The sequence below is a fragment of the Lucilia cuprina genome, chromosome 5 (genome assembly GCF_022045245.1).
Source record: "Lucilia cuprina isolate Lc7/37 chromosome 5, ASM2204524v1, whole genome shotgun sequence".
Taxonomy (NCBI): domain Eukaryota; kingdom Metazoa; phylum Arthropoda; class Insecta; order Diptera; family Calliphoridae; genus Lucilia; species Lucilia cuprina.
The window spans coordinates 27,971,216-27,996,871 of NC_060953.1; the positions used below are offsets into that span (position 1 = coordinate 27,971,216).

The following is a 25,656-nucleotide window of genomic DNA, read 5'->3' on the forward strand; positions in this document are numbered from 1 at the left end:
AAAGAGTAGTGCCAAATTTTATCAAACTATCTTGAAAATTGTGATTTGTAGAGTGGGCATAAAGTTTACATGGACACACAGACATAATTTAGAACCAATATTTTTGACTACAACAAACATAGGCACAAATGCATAATACCCTCCCCACTATGGCGGTGTAGCGCATAAAATCTGATGTTATATGACTGCTAGAGTCAAATATGGATCAATACTTATACAATTCCGGGGTTAGAATTATAATCATATAAAACTTGCCAATGTTTATAATAATACTTGCTTATAAGTGTGTCGCTACAAAAATGGATAAGTATTATATACATTTTATATTTGGAGATTTTTAAAGGGATAGTTTTATAATTAACAGAATTATGAACCGAAAAGCGATATTTTCGGGTCCGTTTGTTTTGTGGCTAGCATTGGTATTAGGTTAAAAAACGTTTATATCCAATTTTCAGTCGTGGTTTACCTTTTATGGAATTGCATACATGTACAAAGTTTTCGTGAAGCATCTAGCACCTTTTTCTAAAAAATAATTGCAGTTGACGAAAAAAGTGCTAGAATGCCAAATTTTTCTATTTTCTGATTAATAGACCCTAAACATTGAAAATAAGCAATATATGTAGTCTGATATTTAGACGCTGCCACATCTACATCATTTGATTTACTGGGAAAAACTTCTGACAAGAAGTATAAGATGTCCTAACTTTATCCCACAATCTTCTTACATATTTCCGTCTTATGAAAAATACAAAAAGAATATACATATGTATGTATTTTATCAGGACCAAATGTTTGGCATCAATCCAATTTGTCCAATTTGTAAAAAAATAAAACAAAATAAAGTTTTAAAAGTTGTATGAGACGTAATATTACCTCGTAGAAGGTTAAAAAGTTTTCTATGTAAAGATAAGTGCACGTAGTGCTTGTCAACATCAATATCTTAAGACTGTGTAAAACGAACAAGCTTAATTTGGTGGCAAACAATATTTAAGTACCGTTAATGGTTTACTCGTTAGAATCTTATCGTTAGATATCTATCTATCTATCTATCTATCTATCTATCTATCTATCTAGATAGATAGATAGATAGATAGATAGATAGATATCTATCTAAAAAAACACGTAGAGAAAATTGTTATAGACCTACCATAACAACATTTGATTTAGAGATTTTAGTTACTATAACACATTTTTATTTCGATTTTCATCATTATAATGTTTTTCAATATTTTAAGTAATTTTTATTTTTAAACTTGGTTTGACTATTTAATATGTATTCTGTGGAAAATTTCAGCCCTCTAGCTGTTTAAAAACGGAATTTTTTGTCATTCCGTTTGTAACACATCTAATTTCGCCTATTGTCCTTATTACATTTTAAGACAATTTAGCCATGAACGGTTTATATTGGTCAAAAAAAGACGGAACTTCAATTTAGTGAGAACCTCTCCGTTATTTCGCATAGCTCCCATACAAATGGACCTTCCGGATATGGTTTTAGAGCTTATACTAAATATGTTTTTATACTCTGGATCCTTATAGATAGCGCAGTCGATTAAGCCATGTCCGCCTGTCTGTTGAAATCAGTTTTTAGAAGTCCCCAGATATCGGCGAGATCCGAATCTTTAATAATTCAGTTAGACATGCTTTTAAATGAGAGAAGATCGCTATTTAAAATCAGCAAAATCAGTCTATAAATAACGGAAAATTTCATCAAAAAAGCCACATTTTTTCAAGCTTTGTTAAAAAAGCAACAACAACACTGTAAATTGGATAAAGATGTACATGTGCGTGTGGATATGTATTTGGTTTTATTCAGTTGTGTATTTTTTGTATGTTTGTTGCTGTACAACGGTTAATATTTCTTTCTGCTACTGTTTATATTTGTTTGTGTGTATGTTATGTGTGACATGTGTGCTGAGATACAAAATAAATAAAAACTGTTTTTTAAAACATACTTGGTGAAGGGTATATAAGATTCGGCACAGCCGAATATAGAAATATTACTTGTTTTATATTTAAAATGGTATGTCCATATTTAATCATAGTTCCCATATAAAGTATCTGTCGCGCATTGTTTAGTTTGAATTGGTCCATTATTTCTCCTAGTTCACATAGAAATTACAACCGAAATAAATCCACAACATTAATAACAGTAAAAGAATGTCAGAGTACAATAAACATTAAAAACATGTGTACCCTTAACAAATAATTGTAAAATTCATAACAAAAACAAAACAAAAACCAAACAAATCGAAAACAACAAAATAAACAATGTAATCAATAAAAGGTCAGGTCAATAACTCTGCTGATTACTTTTATTTCGAGCTTAACTGTCAAATGCTTGTGTTTGTTGCAGCAAAAAAATACAACAAACATAAGCTCAATAAATACGATATAAAATTAAATCAATCATAACAAATTTTGTAAATGTTATACTTGTTATAGAACTATCTCTACCTTGTATTCAGTGTGCTCTCGTTAAAGTTAAAACAAAAAATACAGAAAATTTATTTTTTAGTTTAGATTTAAAATTGATCTATATGTATATTTAAATGTTTTTTAGTAAATCAAATAGCACCCCATTTTATATTTTTTTTAATTTAAAAAGACAACAATTTTAATTATAATAATAATAATAAAATAAATAAATAAAAAACTAAGAAAACTAATATTATTGTAAATATTTTATGGCTACATTTAAAACAATAACAATAACGATGTAAATAATGACAATAAACACTAAAACATAACTAATTTGTTCTCCTGTATTATGATTAGAGGAGCTGGATACGTTTATTAAAATCATAATTTCTTAAAATGGAGCAAACTTGTGCAGTTTTTTTTCGGAATATTAAAGAAGACTATGTGTAGTAATTTTTACCCATTTTTTCAGAGCTAACAAATTATAACATTTTAAGATGCATTCCATTAAAGTTCAAAAACAGGTTAATTTTAGACTATTAAAAAAAATGCAAAAAATATTAAGAAAACAAAGAGTTTAATCTATCAAAATATATTCCCAAGTACCTGAGGTTGATGGTTCCATTTTGAAATATTTATTTTTGAAATTTTTTCTTGTTCAAATTAAATCTGAAAAATTCTTAAATTTAAATTTTATTGTTTATTAAAAAATTAAAAAAAAATAAAGTTTGAAAGCGCAGTACAAAAAATCAGTAAAGTTTAAAATAAATATTTTTAATGTTAGTGATACATAATTTTGTCTAGTTTTATTCGGTACCCAATTTTATACAAAAAATTATTCAAAAACCAATTAATCGCCACTTTTGCGAGATTTACCCCATCGTACGACGTAATAGCGGTGAAATTTATAAGATTTATAAGAACCTAAATCTCTTTGTTAAATTTTGTATGGATCGTGCCATAATTGATCCAACCCGCCATATAAGGCCCTTTTTAATTATAATTAACCCTATTCGCATATAAGGTCCACTTTAAATAAAAGTCATAAATACTCAGTCTTAAAAGTACGAATACAGCAATGACACTTGACGCAAATATATTTCATACAAGCCAAAACCTCTCTACCAAATTTTATGAGGATCGGTTCATAACTGACCCTAACCCAAATATAAGGTCTCCTTTAGAAAATGATTTTAACGCTCATTACTGGCATAAAAATACGAGTATTTTCCAAAAAAATACTTTAACACTCAGTACTGCCTTAAAAGTACGTGTACGGCGATAACACTTGATGCAAATATGTTTTTAACAAAGCAAAATCTCTGTGACGAATTACGTCATTTAACGATTATTTTTGTAAATTTTGCCAAATTACGATTGACGATTTTTAATACAAAAATATCTCTATTTGATGATGTATTTATATTATTTTTTTATTTGTTTCTCGTTTGATGTTTTTAACCAAAGAATAAAAAGATATGAAGTACTTTTTATTTGAGAGCTAACACAAAAATAAAGAAGTTTTGAATATCAGTTTATCAATATTAAAGTGAGTTTCAAAAAAAATAATGGTGAAGTTATAAGGATGATTTATTTTAATAATAACATTTTAAGACTTAATTCGATACTTGTTCCAAGGATATTATAAATAATTAAAATCCGTCTATTATCTTCAAACCCAAAACTAAATTTAATGTGAAGTATTGCCAATATTGTTCACACAACTCCATATAAAACTCTTTAATGCTCGGAAGAAAGTTGTATGTATATTTTTAGTCTACTAATTTAATATTTGTATGTGTAAAGGTATTTTTAGACTACAATACCGAGTATTAATACTTTTCAAAAATTTTTGTATCATAATACAATTTTTTAGTCTAAAAATAATTTGTAATTTGATTTTCAAAAATATTATTGATTCTTTTGGCATACGGTCGGTTTTCATAAATATTTTAAAACAATTCAAAAACTTTTTATTTTCACACGTATTCAGTATGTATTTTACAAATACAAACAAAAAGTGTAAAATACATTAAAAATACGAACGAAAAGTGCATAAACAATTAAAAATTGGATACAAATTATTACAAATATTATAGTGTAAACATAAAATATATTTTTGGGATTGATTTTTTGAAAATCCGAATTATATTCATAATATTTTTAATTTGAAGTGTGTTAATACTCATTATTGTAGTCTGAAAATACCTCTAACTTTCATAATTGACTTACAAATATGAATATCCTGATGAAATCCTAGATAAAAATTTAAACCAACATAAATTACATGATTAAATAATTAATTTATAGATTTCAATCCATATTTGATAAAAATATTTAGAGAAAACACTGCGAATGTGGCCAACCTAACAAAAATCCTTTTAGACTACCTTCCTAACAAACGAGAAAATTCCTTCCAAGGAAAAGCCCAAAATGACAATTACACTTTGTCAGTTGCACTAATCTCAATCTCCAAATAAATGTATATTTGCGTATTTTTAATGTAATAAGCTTGACGTTTTTGTTAATTATTGTGACGCTTTTATTTCATAATTTTGGTTTGTCAACAAAACAGCCTAACATCGCTGCACACAAACCAAAATCTCTCATATTTTATGAGTATCGATCTATAATTGACCCAACCCCCATACAACGTCCGTTTCAGCAAATAATTGTTTTACACTTTTCCATTTCATGCTTAAGTTTAAGCCACCTCCATTGCTTAAACAAGTAAAAAGAATTAACTAACTTAGTATTCAAAAACAACATTCGAGGATTAATTTTAATTTAATTGCGAATCTTACACCTAAAGATTGGACCATGATGGAATAATAAGGTAAAGTTAATTCTATTAAAACAACAAAAGTTGTACAGCCAAGGCGAATTCATACAAGGTGATGTAATTCAATCAGCTGATAATTTTGCTTAATTGATGAGGTATCTTGTGCGTTTCTACTGTAACAATACTACGTTTCCTGTCACAATATATTGTTATCAAGAATATATAATCGTTATTTTCATAGAACAATTGTGAAACGTTATATATTTAGATTAGAGGATTTACTATTAATATATAATAATCTTACCATAAGTTTGTCGTATTTAGTAAAATTCTTATTACTTTGCAATAACAAGATCAGAAATTTTCATTGGTTCACATTAATGAGTTCAAAATTATCTCATCCTACCAAATTTAGACCAAAATTTAAACCTACCAACCAAACTACCAAAAGTCATTTAAAAAATTTTTGGTCAAAATGGACCAAAGTGTAAACGCTGGTTTTAAATTTTATGTATGAAATCTGCCATAAACCCATTATAAGATAAGATAAATGTAATTTAAGTACAAGTATACATATCAATATAATTTTATATTTTCATTAACAATGGTATAAAATTTCAGTTTCATTAAACTATTCTGTAGCAAATGACAACGATGGAAACATGGGTAACTTTAAAGTACTAAACGGAAATGGCGAAAATTACGGAAGCACAGCATCAAACGAAATAGTAGGATATAAGGGCGCATATGACGTATATGATGGTGAAATTGATATGAACAGCAACTATACTGGATATCTGGAAGTTATAGGTAAGTGTGTGTAGTTCTGAGTACACATTGAACTTGGAATTGAAGATACATTTCATATCAAAAAGTGTTATATCAATAAAGTCTGGTTTTGAGGAGATCAAAAACTAATTAATTCCTGAAATATTGCACAGAAAGACTTACGATTTATTAATTCCTACCTATGAAAAAATTAAATATTTTGCACATTTTTGCGATACTTTTTGGTCGACAAAAAACAAATATTTTTCTAAGTTAGCATGTTTGTTCAAAGAATAGAACAAAAATTTCTGGTTATAATATGGACTATATTTATAATAAAAAGTAATTTTTTTGTCACATTTCTAATTTATGTTTTCATAGTTTAATGAACTACATTAATAGAATTCATTCATAAAGTCGTTTGACATTTGACACATTTGTTAAAGTTATATTCATAGCTTTTAAACTGACATTTTATCGACATTCTCATAGAATCCAATAATTTTCATTTCATACAAGTTTCATTTCATACAAGTTTCATACAAGTTTTTTAAACGATATAAATAGATTGGTCTCATGAAATCAAAATTAATCGGCTTTATGTCCGATTTAAAATGTAATGCTTTATTGAATAAAAAACTATAACGTTCGTGTTTTTACTTTTGCTACAAATAGTATAAAAGTCAAATCTTGCAAAATTATGCACTTATGGGTAAAATATACTCTAAAAAATCGTTGCCAAAATTAGACTGGTATTAAACTTATCTTATCCATTAGTCCATTAACATGAGTCTTGTTTATAGATTGTACAGTGAGACAAAATAAAAAAAAAAATTGAAACACCTGTGAAGTGACAATATTTTTCTTTATTGTCACTTCACTTTAAAATTTTTTAGCAAAAGACGACTTTATTGTTCTTATTCTTAATACAAAGTTGTTCAAAACCTGAATTTCTGAATGCTTTGAGGTATTTATTTGTCGCATAGTGTTATCATTCACACGAACTTTTTTCATTAGTTATGAAAATAATTCGTGAATTATATTATACATTTTCTTAAATTTCTTAAAGAATTATTAATAATGTAATTAATATCGTTATGTTTTATATCGCTTAAATTTACAAAAAATATCACAAAAGATTTTCGAAGTTCGTTAAACATGGATTGTTGTCAGTGTAGTATAATAAAATATATATTATTTGCTTTATCTTACAAAAATAAATCTAAATATAAATAATTTTTTTATTGTTTGAATGTCATTTAAAATTTTTATTATGTATCTAATGATTATCAAAAAAAAAAAAAAAATTTAAAATATATTTTGTTTTTACCCTATCAGATTTAAAATAAAATGAAACTTCAATTTGAAAAAAATCAAAGAAAAAACGTAAATTTTATGTCGTTATTTGAAATTTGTTTCTATTTTTATATTTTTCTTTGTTTAAATAAAAATAAAACTCAAATAAAACGAAAAATCCAATCGTTTTGAAAATTTAAAAAAATCGTACTATTTTATTATGACAACTAAATCACATTTTATTTTTTGACATGTCTTTTTACTGAATATTGTGGTGTGTAGCTAGCTTTGTATGTTTTGGCTTTTACACCATTTCAAATGTTTAAATTGTTTAAAAATCCGATTTTTAATTTTTTATTATAAAAATGTCATGTTTAAACAAATTACTATCAAAAGAATAGCTTGGAATACGCTATTTCGAAAACGATTTCTAAAATTGTTAAATAATAACCCCCATATTCATAAATGCTTAATAAAGTTATTGATGGTTTATTGTAGGAATTTTGCATGGAAAATGTGCGTAATGAACCTAAAATAAGCGATTAATATCGTTATGAATATGGGGGTAACTGTTTAATAATATTTTTAAATTGCATATAAACATTTCTTTCATCTTAACTATTGGTTTTTAATTAGATTTCGCTCACCTTACGAAATATAATTTCTTATATTGATTTGTGACAAATTGTAAAATGTTTTCATAAATATAATTTAAATATGTTTACATATTTTCAGTACGAAATGAAACTTCAGTTTTAAGAGCGTACAGTAACTATTTTGAAGTTATTACACCTGGCATTTCAGAGGAACAATTGTTTATCCAAGACGATGTAGCTGCAATATTAAATATAGTAATTCTGTTTCTGGCGATTTTAATTGGAATCGTATTGGTGTTCTCATTGATATTATGTTTTGTTTACCGGGTGAATACTAAAAATACTGGAAGCACAGAGGAAGTTATTAGTTTAAGAGATTCTTTAAGGTATTTTTGTAAAATATTAAATGATAAAATGAAAATTAACGTTTCAATTTACAGCCGGGTGCTTTTTGGCGGTAGATCAAATAACCACAGGCATTTTATTGGAACTGCTAATGGAAAAGTTGCTGACATTGGACCTATACATAAATCAGATTTATATATGGCATATAAAAATCGACACAAAGATACGGATTATGGATTTTTACGAGAGTACGAAATGTTACCAAATCGTTTTAGTGATAGAACTACGAAAAATTCGGACTTAAAAGAAAATGGGCCTAAAAATCGATATCCTGATATTAAAGCTTACGATCAAACAAGAGTAAAACTATCGCAAATAAATGGCATTAATGGATCTGATTACATTAATGCTAATTTTGTAATTGGTTATAAAGAAAGAAAAAAGTTCATTTGTGCACAAGGACCCATGGACTCCACCATAAATGATTTTTGGCGAATGATATGGGAACAACACTTAGAAATTATTGTAATGTTAACTAATCTTGAGGAATATAATAAAACAAAATGTTCAAAATATTGGCCTGAAAAAATTATGGATGTGAAACAATATGGAGATATTACTGTCAAATTTGTTTCAGAAAAAAAGAATGGTGATTATTTAGTCAGATCCTTGGACATATTTAAGAGAAATTCTGTAAATGAGGAGGAAGAAGAAAGCAGGCAGATTACACAATATCATTATTTAGTTTGGAAAGATTTTATGGCACCTGAACACCCACAAGCATTAATAAAGTTTATTCGCCATATAAATGCAGTGTATTCAGTACAGCGCGGTCCAATATTAGTTCATTGCAGTGCTGGCGTAGGGCGAACTGGTACATTGGTAGCATTAGACTCTTTATTACAGCAGTTAGAAGAAGAGTCACAAGTTTCAATTTTTAATACTGTTTGTGACCTACGTCATCAACGAAATTTCCTTGTACAGTCTTTGGTAAGTAATAAATATAACACTTATATTTTGTAATATTTTCTGTGTTTTGTTGCTATCACGAAGTGTTAACCCTCAATGTTATTGACACATTCTTACGTATTTGTATTTTTACCTTTGAATTTATAGCACTTTTAAGCTACATTGCCACACGTCAAAATTTTGATCAAAATTGTTTGTGTTAGAGCAATTTTAGCTGAGGGGACATGGCTTTTAAGTAGAATTGCGTTGTATTATTATCATATTAGCAGGTGTGTCCGGAGAAACCCCACCAAACGACCTATACTTTCAAATAGGAAGTTGGAGCACCGAACTTAATTATATCAAAAATAATTTTTTTCTCCACCAGAAATAAGTTTTAGAGTTTTAATGGTAATACGAAAGTACGCGTTTAATGAAGACAACGCATAACCAACAGTTATACGAAGTAATGCAGTAAATTAGTGGGGGGTTGAGAGGTAACTCCGTCGGAAGCTCAGCAAAAGCAAAAGCCTGACCAACTTTAAGAGATAAAAACGATGGCTCAGTTACTCTACGTTCCGTTCAGTGATGAATCAGCTGATTCGTTTTTGGTTTACAAAAACCTGTGTAAGTCGTTAGTTTGGCCGTATCGTTGAAGTTGCGTTGCGGTTGAACTTGTAGAATATAGAATTCAACGTTATTTCTTCTTCATATAAATGTCATTTAACCTATAATGATCTGCAACGTTAAGTGACAGCTATTAACAGCTGACATAAAATACAACATGAAAAAAAAACAATGATGTTAATGTTTTAAAAATAATGTACATCATACAATTTTAATTATTACGATTAATGGAAATACTTAAAAATTAATGTACTTCTTCAATTAGTAAATATTTATTAAAAAATTATTATACTAAATGATTTAGCTGTAACACACAGAAAGAAAATCAACTCTGATTTTTAAGCTGTTTTTTCTTACTACACATAAACAGTCAACTGAAAGTCACAGAACACAAACGTTCAAACTAACAAATACTCAACTGAACCGGCGCTTACGATTTGTGCGTTGTTTGCTACTTGCCTTTCTTCTTTACATCCTTTGCCTACAAATTCATGTCGCACGTTGGTCTCTCCTCAGCTAAAAGTGCTCTTATAAGAGCACTTTTACTATAGTAATATACACAGGTGATGGCAGTTCGGCATCAACAACATTTTCTTTGTAATTTGTTATTGCTTCTAAAGGGCCCTTCAGACGATAACACATTACGTACTACAAGTCAAATGAAAAAGTGAAATGAAATTCCATCCGTACCACAAAAAAGAGAATAAAAGTCGTATGATTTATATTTTTTGTGTTTACACGATTGGTATAAAAAAATAAAAAAGTAAGATGGAAACAGCTGTTTCACTTTTTTATATGTGTTTACATAAAAATACATCCCTGATCTAAGGCGACCTGCTTGTTTTTTGAATCATTTCAAAAAATGAAGAGAGCCATACGACTGTCAAAGTTTCCATCTGTATTCTCTCTCAATGTGTGATGGTTTCATTACATATTGAGTTTAGACGATCCCATCCGTTCTATTCTACACAAAATTTTGACAGATTATATTACTTGTGTGATCGTGTAAAGCCTGCGTAATATGCACCGTAAAATTTTTAAAACAGTGCCAACGGGAATTTCGCGGGATTTTCGGAAATTGAAAATACCAAAAACCGGGTTTTTTAAAAATTAAATCCCGGATATTTTCGGGATTTTAAAATCCCGATGTTGAAATTTATACATTATAAAATATTAAATAAGAGAATTTTAGTAGATTTTGATTAAAAAATAAGCAGTCATATAATTTTAAGCATTTTGGGCCTCTTCTTAATCGAATTACATTATTTATTTAGTATGTTTTTAGTCTTAAGATGACAATACTAACTTACAAGCTAAAATATTTAAAATAAAAAGGGCATCAAATAGGCATAGATACTATCGGATACCTAAAAATAACAAGTATGATTTAGTTTTCATAATTAAGCACTTGTTGATTTGTACCTCGCCTCCGATATATTTATGCAATTTATGGTAAAAAAAATATTTTTTTTTGAAATATGCTTTATATGGGGGGGTTTACCCGAAGCCCCCATATGAGCCGATCCTCAAAAATTTTGGAGGGTGAATTTACGGTTACATAAAATGTATTTATCCTGAATTTCCTGTGGCAATAGTCTTTTTAAGCGAGTTGTGGACATAAAGTAATTTTTGAAGGCGGCTTTGTATGGAGCAAGGATCAAAAGAGGACCGAAATTCAACAGGGTATTCAAGGCTAGTATAAAACTTGGATGTGTCGTTTTTTGACGAGATACAAGTATATTAAACATAATTATGTGCGCAAAAGAACTACTCGGGACAAACCCAATGGCCCCTATTCGGCATTTCCATTCGACTCCACATATAACAACATTAACACATTAACAACAACTTATAAGAAAGTAGGTATGGTCGTAACGCAGAATACACAATTCGTAAAGCATTGAAACGAAATGGAATTGCTTCTTCTTTTTCTTACGATTCAGTTTTTTGTTGGAATACCTTTTTTCGATCGTTGCGTAACTGACGCGTAAACGTAATCGAAATGCAAAATATATCAGAATCTATACTGGCAGCTAACCTGTTAATAAGATGGCGAGATGATAATTCCCTTATTTGGGTAAGAGGAAAAGGGATATAACTGGAAATAATATTGTTGATACCTGTTGATACTTGATACATTACAGATATAACTGTAATGTATTTTGTAATGAATGAATCGAACATCACTTTTTTCCCAAACCATTTTCATTCAAAATATTAAAAATTCATAGAATGTATTAATTTGTACAATGCAAATTTTTTTGGAATTTTTACTTTTTTTCTGCAATATTCATTGCCAACAAAGTCTATTATCTACTAATCAGTTTCCATATTTAGTAGATAATAATCCTTTATTAGCGTATTTTGTATAATTAAAAAACTTAAAAACATCAGCAAACATACCTAAATATCTTTTCATCATAAAATCCCGCCAATTACGCGCAGATTTCATCGATTTTATTCTAAAAAATCATAAAAAAACACAAAATTTTCCTAAGAAAATTTCAAATATTTTTTTTAACAAATAGAAAATAAAAATACATTTGAAATAGATTAAGTCAAGGCTTCTAGATTGTGTTTGAAAAAATAAAAATTAGAAAATTCATACAATTTAGGAACTTATTCTTAAATATTATTAACTTTTATCAATGAAAGCAGTTCATAGTATTTATGCTGAAACTTTTTGAACTTTAAGATATTGGTTTCTGGAGTTAGAATCGAGAGAAAGAGCTCTATATTGCACCGTTACTTCTGGTTCGGTCTTTTCGGAGAATGTTGTATCCGTTACAACTTTGCAAACTGGAATTGTTCGAGTTGTTGTGTTGCATATATGAGGTTATATCGGAAATTTTGTTTTGGCGGCGACGGTTATTGTTGTTGTTGTAACAGCTCGACTGTGGCCCTTCCTGGGAAAAAAACTTTCGGTTGATACAGCTGTCGCTGGGGAAAGGGGGAGGGGTAGCGTAGGAAAATGATGTTGTTGTCGCTGACGCTGATGAATCTCGTCATTGTTGTAAGCAGCATGATGCGACGAAATTTTCCAATCACTCTCGATGGTGGTTAAGTCCGAAACAGTTTCTGAGATGACATCAGCCCAAACAAGAGTTGCATCTTAATTGGATGGACATGTCTGATAAACTGTGCAGAACCATGGTCTAGGGTTTCATTGAATTCCGCCACGGACGATCCATCGGACTTAAAATTACGACGTAATATATAAAAAATAAAAAGGGCGGTATTTCTAGGCGTGGCAAAAAGTAATTTTTATATTTTTAGAAATGTTATTAACATATCTTTAATTCTAGTGGGTGACTGACAGAACTTTTTTTGTCCGTAGAGACCGACCCACTCCAATTTATACGTTATTTAACTTAAGAATAGAAATATGTGTGCATTTCATCAGCTACATGACATGTTTTATACCCACCATCAAAAAAATGAGGGGTGTATTGTATTTGTCATTCCGTTTATAACACATCGAAATATTGGGTCCTTATTAGATTCTAAAACGATCCGCCTGTCTGTTGAAAACACGATTGGACGAGCTAGAGAGTTAAAATTTTGAACAATGGGTAATTGAAAATGGGCAATATCTGTCTAAGATTTAACCTAGCACCTATATAAGAACCTTAGAAAAATACAATAACGCAGATAAGTGGCATAAAAAGCGCGGATTGCAATGAAATTCGAAATGTACAAATTTTTAAGGAACCAAAATGTTTTTGTAAAGTATTACAAGGATCGGCCAATAATCGATCCTACCTCCCATATAAAGATCTCATCAAAAAATTGATTTTAACGTACATAACTCGCTTCAAAATACGAGTATAGCAACTAAATTCTACATAAGTAATAGGTTTTTTAGGAACTATCTATCACTTATTGCAAACATTTAAAAAAATATAGAATCACTTCTAAAACATGAAGTATCATACTTTAAACATTGCAAAATATAAATTTTTATAAATTGCAAAAAGTAATAAAAGATTTGTAGAAAAAAATTTATCTGAGCAATTATTTTTAGAAAAATTAAGCAACTTTTATTGTATTTTTTAAAAATATCTTATATTTAAATTTTCTACCATAAAATGGAAAATCGTGATATTAATTAACAAGATTTTTGATAAAATCTATATAAGAATTCAACAATATTTGACTTTAAATAAAATCTTACGTTTCTTTGATTTTATTTCAAAAACATTTTGAAATGGATACATGATATACCAAAAAATCAATGGATTTAGACTTAGAAAAAATGTTTAAATATTATAACAAAACAAGAAAGAGTGCTATATTCGGCTGTGCCCAAACCAATGGTACTCTTTTGTTTTCGTAAATGCGGTTAGCTATAGACAGTGTGTTTTCTATACACTTATATGCGCTTAACACTAGCAATACGTTGTTGTAGTTCTTAACAGTATACAAGCAAGAGTAAAACAACAACACTTTCGTATTCATTGCAGGTAAACATTGACGAGATTTTAAATAGCGATCTTCTCGAAAGCATGTCTAACAGAATTATTGAAGATTCGAATCTCGCCGATATCTGGGGTCCTCTAAAAACTGATTTTAACAGACAGACAGAGGTCATGGCTTAATCGACTCCGCTATCTATAAGGATCCAGAATATATATATATATATACTTTATAGGGTCGGAAAATTATATTATTTTATAATAAAAGTGTATAATATTAATATATAACACGATTGAAAAAACATTGTTTGTCGAATCTGAACATAAAATATTTCATGTTAACAAACAGCAATGCGGATGATTTTCATAAAACAAATTGATTTACTGGCAAATAAATATTTTCTCATTGTTTCATCAATGTGAACACCAAAAGTCAAATAATTTACGTCATTTTGGTAAAATAATTATTTGATCTTGCAAACCAAATGTAAGATCAAACAGCGTCAATGACAGCTGTTCTTTGTTTATTTTCTGAAAAAGAGTGTTATCACCTCATACAAAAATGTAAATAGTCGCTTATATGACTGGTTTTATTTTATTTTTTGTAAAATATAGATCTGAGAAATTTGTGACATTTAATTGAAATTCAAGCAATTGCGTAAATTAATGATAATTATTATTTTTGTTGTTTGTTTTGTTATTTATTGGTTGGTAACAACATACTATATATAGTTATACTACATAATATTTGCATCTATAGTCTAACGGTTCCCAAATTACAATTAAATAAGAGATACTGTTATCTCGGAGTATGAAGTTAGGCCACATTTCATAATTCAAGGACAAGCTAATCGCAGATTTAAGTTTGTCAAATTGTAAACAAAAGTGTTCTTGTTTGGAAGGACTAAAATAATATATTTCCGAAACAGAGGTGACTCTTTATTCGTCATCAATACGTTAATCCAGGTAATTTAAAATATAAATATTCCATTCCGACGTGATACACAGATTATAACTTGATTTTGTCGACCAATATTATTAAATTAACATCAGAAAATCCATAAATAGTCAAAACCATGAAGTAAAATTCACAGTACTTTCGCAAAGAGTTCAAGTCATATATTATGCGGATAACGCATTCCGCAACAATGTCGAAGAAGTTCAACTTTCTTATATTATTTTCCCGAAAAATTAGCTAACATACTCAGATTATCCGTCTGCAATCGCAAAAAAAATTGCAACGTGACTTTTTAATCACATGTCGACGATATTTAATGAAGAAACCTTTTCTTTACCTGTGAACGTGAAAGATTTCACGATCATAAAATTAAACATCATGTTAACAATGAAGTCATTCTATCTTCAAAAACAGGCAATGAAATTCTCTGAAATATTAATTATTCTCAATGTACGGGAATATTTTATAAAAATGACATATCTACATCTGTTTGACCTTGGGATTTATGGACTATGACAATTTTCGGATGAACAATTACATATTTAGAACAATAAGATATAAAATATGTATGGTGGTCCGCGAATTTAATAAATTCCTCAAGGGGTCCGCGAAGTAAAAACCGGGGGAGCCGCTGGTCTAGTCTATGGTCAAGCTATAGTTTAGTCTGTAGTCTTGTCTATACTCTAGTTTATAGTATTGTTTATAGTCTAGTCTATAGGTTATAATCTAGACTATAGTAATTAATTGAGAAATTATTTAATTAATTTATTACTCAATTTATTTAAACAATTATTTTATTATATTAATGGATGTAAAAATATATTAATAATAAACAATTCTCTATAATTTTCAATTTTTTTATATAATATATATATATATATATATATTATATATATATATATATATATTATATATTAATATATTTATATTTATATATATATATATATATATATATATATATATATTATTTATATATATATTTATATATATAAATATATAATATAATTTAATGAAAATTATTTATAATTTGGTTATTTTTTTGAAATCGCTATAAACCGTTCCAAACAACCAAGGTTTTTCGCTACATTGACTATACTAAATAGCAACAACATGACAGTAAAGATTTACCATCTATCTCTTTTACACTTGCACAAGGTATTGAAATGTAATTTCCATACATTGTGCAAGTCTATCTATCTCTTTTCCACTTGCACAAGGTATTGAAATGTAATTTCCATACATTGTGCAAGTCTATTTTGTGGGTAAAATTTTGATGAAAAACAATATTAAATGAAATTTTAAAATATATAGAATTTATTATTTAATGATATAGCTTTTTAAACACATATTTTTTTGGCTTTTGGTTTGGTTGCGCATTAGCTGTTCTTGTTGTTATGTTCCTCCTTGCCTGCAAACAAAATCTTGTTTTTTTTTACTGTTTTATCCGTCAATTGCTTTACGAAATTATTTGTTGTAATGTGAACACTGGGCAAATAAACTTTTACTATTTGTATTGAATTGTGTTTGGCTTTGTTTCATCAAACAAAACGTCAAAATAGAAATACTCATTTTAAGCACATTATGAAATAAAAATGTATTTAATTTTTTGTTTTTAGGCAGAAAATTTCTATGAAATCGTAAAAAAATATTATTATATAGTTTCTGTAACGTTTTAACAAACATGTTTCATGTTTGGTGTTCACATTTTGTTCACACTAAGAAAATATTTGTAGGTTGAAAAAATAAAAATGTTTCACGAAAAACAGCTGATATTTTGCATGCTCTTCAAAAATATTTTGTGTTCACATTACAGCAAACAAATATTTGATAAAAAATATCAAATATTTGAACGTACCTTAAGAAATATTCATCTGAGACCAAACAAAGTATATATTCTGGGTTCGTATCAAATTCTGAGTCGATTTAGCTATGTCCGTCTGTCTGTATAAAACACGCTCACGGAAAACTAAGTAAATTAATAAAATTTAACCAAAAGATTTACTATGTTCCTAGTTAGTATTGAAAATGAGCAATATCGGTTCATGTTGGGAGAAATAATGAATCAAAATTTAAAAGTTTATTTTTTCACATTTTAATGTAATTTCCCGGAAAATGTATTTGTTGTTAAATAATTTTTTACAATGTCGATTAGAGTGCTCCAAAAAACGAAGTTACGAATTTTGCATGTTCTCCCCTCAAGAATTGTTCTCTGGATTGTAAAACTATATCATACAAAAAATTAGTCTGATAGTTTCCAAGTGCATTTATAAAAGGAAAATAATTTTTTGTCAGCTTTTGCTAAAAATTGCCAATTTAATAATAAATTTTATTGTAAAGGAATCATAATGTGCACAGAATATGAATTTAAGATATAAAAAATGCTCGAAACTTTAAAAGTTATAAAGTTTCAAAAGAACTGAATTGGAGATGTGAAAAATCAAACTTTTTTGACCATAGTTGAGAACAAGTTTGCGTTATCATATACGGACAAAAACTAATCGAATTATTATAAATATATTTAAGATAAGAAAAACAGTTTTTAAGAATATATCTCTAAAAATAAGTAAATTTGTTTTTCACATTTCAAATTTATGTGCTGTGAGACACGCTAATGGCCTGGGTAATTTGCAATAAATTTAAAGGTTTTCAAGTAGTTTTTATGTTTAATATTTTTTGAAATGCTTTTTCTGTGCACATTGCGATTCTTTTATAATGAAGTTCAAAATTGATTACTAAATGGCCAAATGTGAGCAAAAACTGAAACAATCGATTTTACCCTTGTAAATGCACTTGGAAACTTCAGAGCCGTTGCGGCACCTGTTAACGTTATTCTTAATTAGGACATAGAGCAATTGCAGAGAACAAATTTTTTTCTTCATACAAGTTTGGAGCACTCTTATGTCGATATCTTTTCAAAAATTTTACATATTAAAAGTCTACTATCAATCATACAAAAGAAAAACTTTCACGATCGGTCCATATTATGTCATAGCTCCTGTTCACGCGGTAAGCAATTAGTACCTATTTTACACGACACCTTACCTTCAGCATCCCATCACTGGTAAATTCTACTGCAGCCAACTTCAACTGCGATAGGTAGAAGACAAGAGAGAAGAAAAGTGTGCAAGAACTATGCAGCAGCAACAACTCCAATAAATCATACAATAAATAAACTAATAAATACAATAAACTTAAAACTCACATTGCTAAAGCCTATGTATTTAAATCTAACAAGTAAGAGTGTTATATTCGGCTATGTTGAATCTTATATACCCAACATCTTGAATGAATCTTGCTTATGTCGAATGTCATCTATATACTCCTATTTTTAGGCCAGTTATAAGCGTTAAAGTAATTTTCTGAAGATTATAGTGGGTTGGGTAAATTATGGATCTATCCTCATAAAATTTGGTTCGTATTAAATTTTTTTGGTTCGAATTTTGCTACACTAGTATTTTAAGCCATTAATGAGCGTTGCAGTAATTTTCTGAAGGGGACCTTATATGGGGGGTAGGGTCAATCATGGACCGATCCTCATAAAATTTAATGAGATATATATACTTTTGTGGGTCTTTGACTTTCACTTGTATGGAGGCTATCCGAAAACGTGAACCGATATTGCCCATTTTCAATACCTGTTCAGGTTTAAACAGAGGTTTGCCCATCCCTGGTTCGCGTCAGATGGTGACGTTGCCAAAACCATATGAAAGAATACACAACTAGACGCGCTATTATCATCAGTTGTTATTCTTAAGCTTGACATTCGCATAGCTCTAAGCATTGCATATTATTTGGCGGTACATTATTCGTTGTTCGACCACCATAACGAAAAGTTTAATCTTTGTTTTATATATATATATATATATATAATATATATATATATATATATATATATATATATATATATATATATATATATATATATATATATATATATATATATATAGTTTTAAATAAATATTTGTAAATTTTGAATTTTAAATAAATTAAATTATAATTGATTTGTATCGAGCCATCGGGTTTGGAATACTAAATTGTGGAATAAATTGTATTAAAACAATAGAAAAAACAAGTCCGATTTCTATATTCGGCTGTGCCGAATCTTATATACCCTTCACCAAGTATGTAAAAAACAGTTTTATTTACTTTGTATCTCAGCACACATGTCACACATAACATACTCACAGACTAATATAAACTGTAGCAGAAAGAAATATTAACCGTTGTACTGTACTACCACCATCAAACTGTATTACCATCCTCAAACAGATATGAGCTGTATTACCAACATATTACTATTTTATCTCCTTGTTGTTTTTATGCTTTTATTTATAATTTGTTGAGGCAATTTTCAGAGGTAGTGTCAGATTTTTACCCATATATCAGTTATTTATGAACCGATTTTGCAGATTTTCAATAGGAAACTTCTCGAAAGCATGTCTGACAGAATTATTGAAGATTTGGATCCCAAAGATATCTGTAGTCTTCAGAAAATTGATTGGATCCAAAATATATTTATCTTTTATAGGGTCGGCAAATTACAAACGGAATGACAAACTGGTGGATTATTGGACTTTTGGGCTAGGATTCACAAGGTGATACTTTTCCATTTCTATTACTTTTGTTCTTGTAACATTTTGTTTGTTAACATAACAAAATATTACAAGAAAAGAAACTTCAATCATACAGTTTGAAAACCCTTCAACTGCACTGTAAAATTTAAGTTTCTAAATGATAATACCGTCTAGTAATACATTTGTTATACAGTCCATTAAATGAATTAATATTGAACTGTATTATGAGTAAGGTGCGTGAATTGGATAGTGAAAATTCACAATATTACATTATTTTGATTGGAATTATCACAAAGGTGTTGAAATTTGCCAAAATCGTTTCAGAATAATACATAAAGGTGTGTGAGTCGACTACGTTTTATTGATCGTATTACCAAACTAGTTGTGGAATTAGCTAAAAATATGCAAAGACACGAACCATTTTGTTAAGTGACAGCATTGCTTTTCAAGGCAACCAGCTTACGTATATATACAATCAGAGTGGTCAGATCTGATTTTTTAGACAACTGATTTTTGTTTTGTTTTTTTATTGGCACATTTTGGCTTTCTTGGAAACAGTATTCGACTTTAGAAGAGCTAGTCCAACGAAAACAATCTCGAATACTGATTCAGGTCACTTTTTTGTAAATAGACCTAGAAATAATCAATTTAACTTCGGTAATAGAAAGGGTGCTAATAATAATAGATCTTCAGGTGGTCAGTTTAAATCTTTTGAGGCTAAGGTATCGAAACCAAAATGTAATTTATGTCCAGGAGACCCTTGGTTGAGAATGTGTTCTAAATTTTTGAAAATGAATCCTGAAGAAAGATTTGCCATATTTAAAAAATGTAATCTTTGTATTAATTGTTTAAGTGATGGTCACAAGCTAGACACTTGAAATTTGGTTGCTCGGTATGCAAATTGAAGCAGAATACTGAACTGAGATATGTCTGGAACATCTCCGACCGATAACCAAGATAATCTATTTTCCAGTCTAGCGGTTGTGCAAGGGAAAACCGTTCAAAATTATTTTGTTACTTCGGAAGAAAAGATTTTATTAGGAACCGCAGTCGTAAATGTAATATCTTATGGTAAAGTTTTTTTCGGCAAGGGCAATTATTGATTCAAAGTTTCGTTTCACAGAAACTTCAAAGAATGCTTGCCAACAAGGTCAACAAATACGTGCATTTCGGCACTAAACGATGCGACAACTGGTGCTGTTTTAAAGGGATGTGACGTTAGTATTGCCAAAATTAACGGGTAATTTGTCTAACGAAACAATCGATGTTTCTGGTTTGAGTTTGCCATTGGATTGGCAATTGGCTGATCCAAGCTTTGCAGCAAGTGGTCCTCTTAATATTTTGATAGGAGTCGGTTATTATCCGAAGATAATGTGTGATGGTTCTCAACAAAAGGTTATGGGAGATATAATTGCTCATGAGAGTCGATTTGGTTGGGTTTTGTTTGGTTCGGTACACAACAGTAGAAACGAAACGATTATTCGAACGTTTTTACGAAAATAAGTTGTTAAAAACGAAATTTTCCGAAGCCAAAAATGTCATCACAGGCATCAAAAAGTCCGCATAAGAAAGCCAAGGGAAAAACCCAAATAGCAAATAGTAGAGAATATTTAAAGTCTCAAAAGCAAAGTTTTCATTCTAAATGGCATAGAAAATCTATTGCAAACATAGGAAAACATAAACGTTTTGTACAACACAATTTGAAGATTGGTTTCGTATCGAGACGATTATTTGTCGGAAAATAAATGGCATTTGGACCATGTGGCTAATGTTTTTATGGACGAAACTGGTTGTATAAGAGAAGCTGAGTCGAAAACGAACATTGATTGTTCTATTAAGATACCAGTGGAGAAGATTGTAGTTCTTCCTACACACTACTTTTGTTTTAGTCTTTTTACAGTATCATGATCTATCATTGCGGTACATTTAGGATGTAATAATAACTCTTTTGGAAAGTGCAGCGAATTCAATGACTACGAAAAGCGACTGGTCTCTTTATCGCTATTGCGCGGGAGTTTTCGCTCATGATCATTGCGCACTTGTGGAAGTACGAAAGCACACAAGAAGAAGAAGCGTCATCCAAAAAAAAAAAAAGATAATATATATATATATTATATATTATATATATATATATATAATATATATATATATTTATATATATATTTATTATAATATATATATATATATATATATATTATATATATTATATATATATTGAAATGTAATTTCCATACATTGTGCAAGTCTATCTATCTCTTTTCCACTTGCACAAGGTATTGAAATGTAATTTCCATACATTGTGCAAGTCTATTTTGTGGTAAAATTTTGATGAAAAACAATATTAAATGAAATTTTAAAATATATAGAATTTATTATTTAATGATATAGCTTTTTAAACACATATATTTTTGGCTTTTGGTTTGGTTGCGCATTAGCTGTTCTTGTTGTTATGTTCCTCCTTGCCTGCAAACAAAATCTTGTTTTTTTTTACTGTTTTATCCGTCAATTGCTTTACGAAATTATTTGTTGTAATGTGAACACTGGGCAAATAAACTTTTACTATTTGTATTGAATTGTGTTTGGCTTTGTTTCATCAAACAAAACGTCAAAATAGAAATACTCATTTTAAGCACATTATGAAATAAAAATGTATTTAATTTTTTGTTTTTAGGCAGAAATTTCTATGAAATCGTAAAAAATATTATTATATAGTTTCTGTAACGTTTAACAAACATGTTTCATGTTTGGTGTTCACATTTTGTTCACACTAAGAAAATATTTGTAGGTTGAAAAATAAAAATGTTTCACGAAAAACAGCTGATATTTTGCATGCTCTTCAAAAATATTTTGTGTTCACATTACAGCAAACAAATATTTGATAAAAAATATCAAATATTTGAACGTACCTTAAGAAATATTCATCTGAGACCAAACAAAGTATATATTCTGGGTTCGTATCAAATTCTGAGTCGATTTAGCTATGTCCGTCTGTCTGTATAAAACACGCTCACGGAAAACTAAGTAAATTAATAAAATTTAACCAAAAGATTTACTATGTTCCTAGTTAGTATTGAAAATGAGCAATATCGGTTCATGTTGGGAGAAATAATGAATCAAAATTTAAAAAGTTTAATTTTTTCACATTTTAATGTAATTTCCCGGAAAATGTATTTGTTGTTAAATAATTTTTTACAATGTCGATTAGAGTGCTCCAAAAAACGAAGTTACGAATTTTGCATGTTCTCCCCTCAAGAATTGTTCTCTGGATTGTAAAACTATATCATACAAAAAATTAGTCTGATAGTTTCCAAGTGCATTTATAAAAGGAAAATAATTTTTTGTCAGCTTTTGCTAAAAATTGCCAATTTAATAATAAATTTTATTGTAAAGGAATCATAATGTGCACAGAATATGAATTTAAGATATAAAAAATGCTCGAAACTTTAAAAGTTATAAAGTTTCAAAAGAACTGAAATTGGAGATGTGAAAAATCAAACTTTTTTGACCATAGTTGAGAACAAGTTTGCGTTATCATATACGGACAAAAACTAATCGAATTATTATAAATATATTTAAGATAAGAAAACAGTTTTTAAGAATATATCTCAAAAATAAGTAAATTTGTTTTTCACATTTCAAATTTATGTGCTGTGAGACACGCTAATGGCCTGGGTAATTTGCAATAAATTTAAAGGTTTTCAAGTAGTTTTTATGTTTAATATTTTTTGAAATGCTTTTTCTGTGCACATTGCGATTCTTTTATAATGAAGTTCAAAATTGATTACTAAATGGCCAAATGTGAGCAAAAACTGAAACAATCGATTTTACCCTTGTAAATGCACTTGGAAACTTCAGAGCCGTTGCGGCACCTGTTAACGTTATTCTTAATTAGGACATAGAGCAATTGCAGAGAACAATTTTTTTTCTTCATACAAGTTTGGAGCACTCTTATGTCGATATCTTTTCAAAAATTTTACATATTAAAGTCTACTATCAATCATACAAAAGAAAAACTTTCACGATCGGTCCATATTATGTCATAGCTCCTGTTCACGCGGTAAGCAATTAGTACCTATTTTACACGACACCTTACCTTCAGCATCCCATCACTGGTAAATTCTACTGCAGCCAACTTCAACTGCGATAGGTAGAAGACAAGAGAGAAGAAAAGTGTGCAAGAACTATGCAGCAGCAACAACTCCAATAAATCATACAATAAATAAACTAATAAATACAATAAACTTAAAACTCACATTGCTAAAGCCTATGTATTTAAATCTAACAAGTAAGAGTGTTATATTCGGCTATGTTGAATCTTATATACCCAACATCTTGAATGAATCTTGCTTATGTCGAATGTCATCTATATACTCCTATTTTTAGGCCAGTTATAAGCGTTAAAGTAATTTTCTGAAGATTATAGTGGGTTGGGTAAATTATGGATCTATCCTCATAAAATTTGGTTCGTATTAAATTTTTTTGGTTCGAATTTTGCTACACTAGTATTTTAAGCCATTAATGAGCGTTGCAGTAATTTTCTGAAGGGGACCTTATATGGGGGGTAGGGTCAATCATGGACCGATCCTCATAAAATTTAATGAGATATATATACTTTTGTGGGTCTTTGACTTTCACTTGTATGGAGGCTATCCGAAAACGTGAACCGATATTGCCCATTTTCAATACCTGTTCAGGTTTAAACAGAGGTTTGCCCATCCCTGGTTCGCGTCAGATGGTGACGTTGCCAAAACCATATGAAAGAATACACAACTAGACGCGCTATTATCATCAGTTGTTATTCTTAAGCTTGACATTCGCATAGCTCTAAGCATTGCATATTATTTGGCGGTACATTATTCGTTGTTCGACCACCATAACGAAAAGTTTAATCTTTGTTTTATATATATATATATATATATATATATATATATATATATATATATATATATATATATATATATATATATATATAATATTATATTTATATATATATATATATATATATATATATTATATATATATATATATAGTTTTAAATAAATATTTGTAAATTTTGAATTTTAAATAAATTAAATTATAATTGATTTGTATCGAGCCATCGGGTTTGGAATACTAAATTGTGGAATAAATTGTATTAAAACAATAGAAAAAACAAGTCCGATTTCTATATTCGGCTGTGCCGAATCTTATATACCCTTCACCAAGTATGTAAAAAACAGTTTTATTTACTTTGTATCTCAGCACACATGTCACACATAACATACTCACAGACTAATATAAACTGTAGCAGAAAGAAATATTAACCGTTGTACTGTACTACCACCATCAAACTGTATTACCATCCTCAAACAGATATGAGCTGTATTACCAACATATTACTATTTTATCTCCTTGTCTTGAAACGTTTAAATACAGATTCTTGTAATAAAAAATATTATTTTTAAATACCCCAAGGGGTATATTAAATCCCAATAACAAATTTTGGTTTTATCTCTGGGAAAAGGAGAAAAAATACAAATATTGCCAAAAACCGCCATTTTAATGATATTACATAAAAAGATGGTACAAATACCCCAAAATTGTGGACCAAATGGTCCAAAAATATATCCGGTTGATAGTTATCCCTTAAAACAATTTTTAGCAAAAAAAAAAATCATTCGATTCTAATTTTTGTGTTTCGTATAATATAGTCAAATATGAAATACAGAAAAAAATCGTATACTTTTGTGAGGTAATTTTATGGACTTTTTTTAAATAAAGCTAAATTAATTTAAGTAAATGTGAATTTTTAAAGTTTTAAAATGCGTGATATTAAAGCTAAGGACTGTCTAAAGAATTTAACAAATTAATTTACTAATTTTGCATACAAAATATGTTATTAAATTTGGTTTCTTTTCATATTATACCTAAATTCGAATACTTATGA

The 25,656-nt window shown here is 28.8% G+C and overlaps 1 protein-coding gene across 1 annotated transcript in view; it reads left to right on the top strand.

Moving 5' to 3' along the window:
- LOC111685427 (tyrosine-protein phosphatase 69D) overlaps window positions 1-25,656 on the top strand; it is a 210,655-nt gene that overhangs the window by 149,504 nt on the left and 35,495 nt on the right. The window contains exons 4-6 of the mRNA XM_046952424.1: window positions 5,825-6,013; window positions 8,003-8,249; window positions 8,304-9,198. Coding sequence (XP_046808380.1) covers window positions 5,825-6,013; window positions 8,003-8,249; window positions 8,304-9,198 — 1,331 coding nt within the window. The remainder of the gene's footprint in view (window positions 1-5,824; window positions 6,014-8,002; window positions 8,250-8,303; window positions 9,199-25,656) is intronic.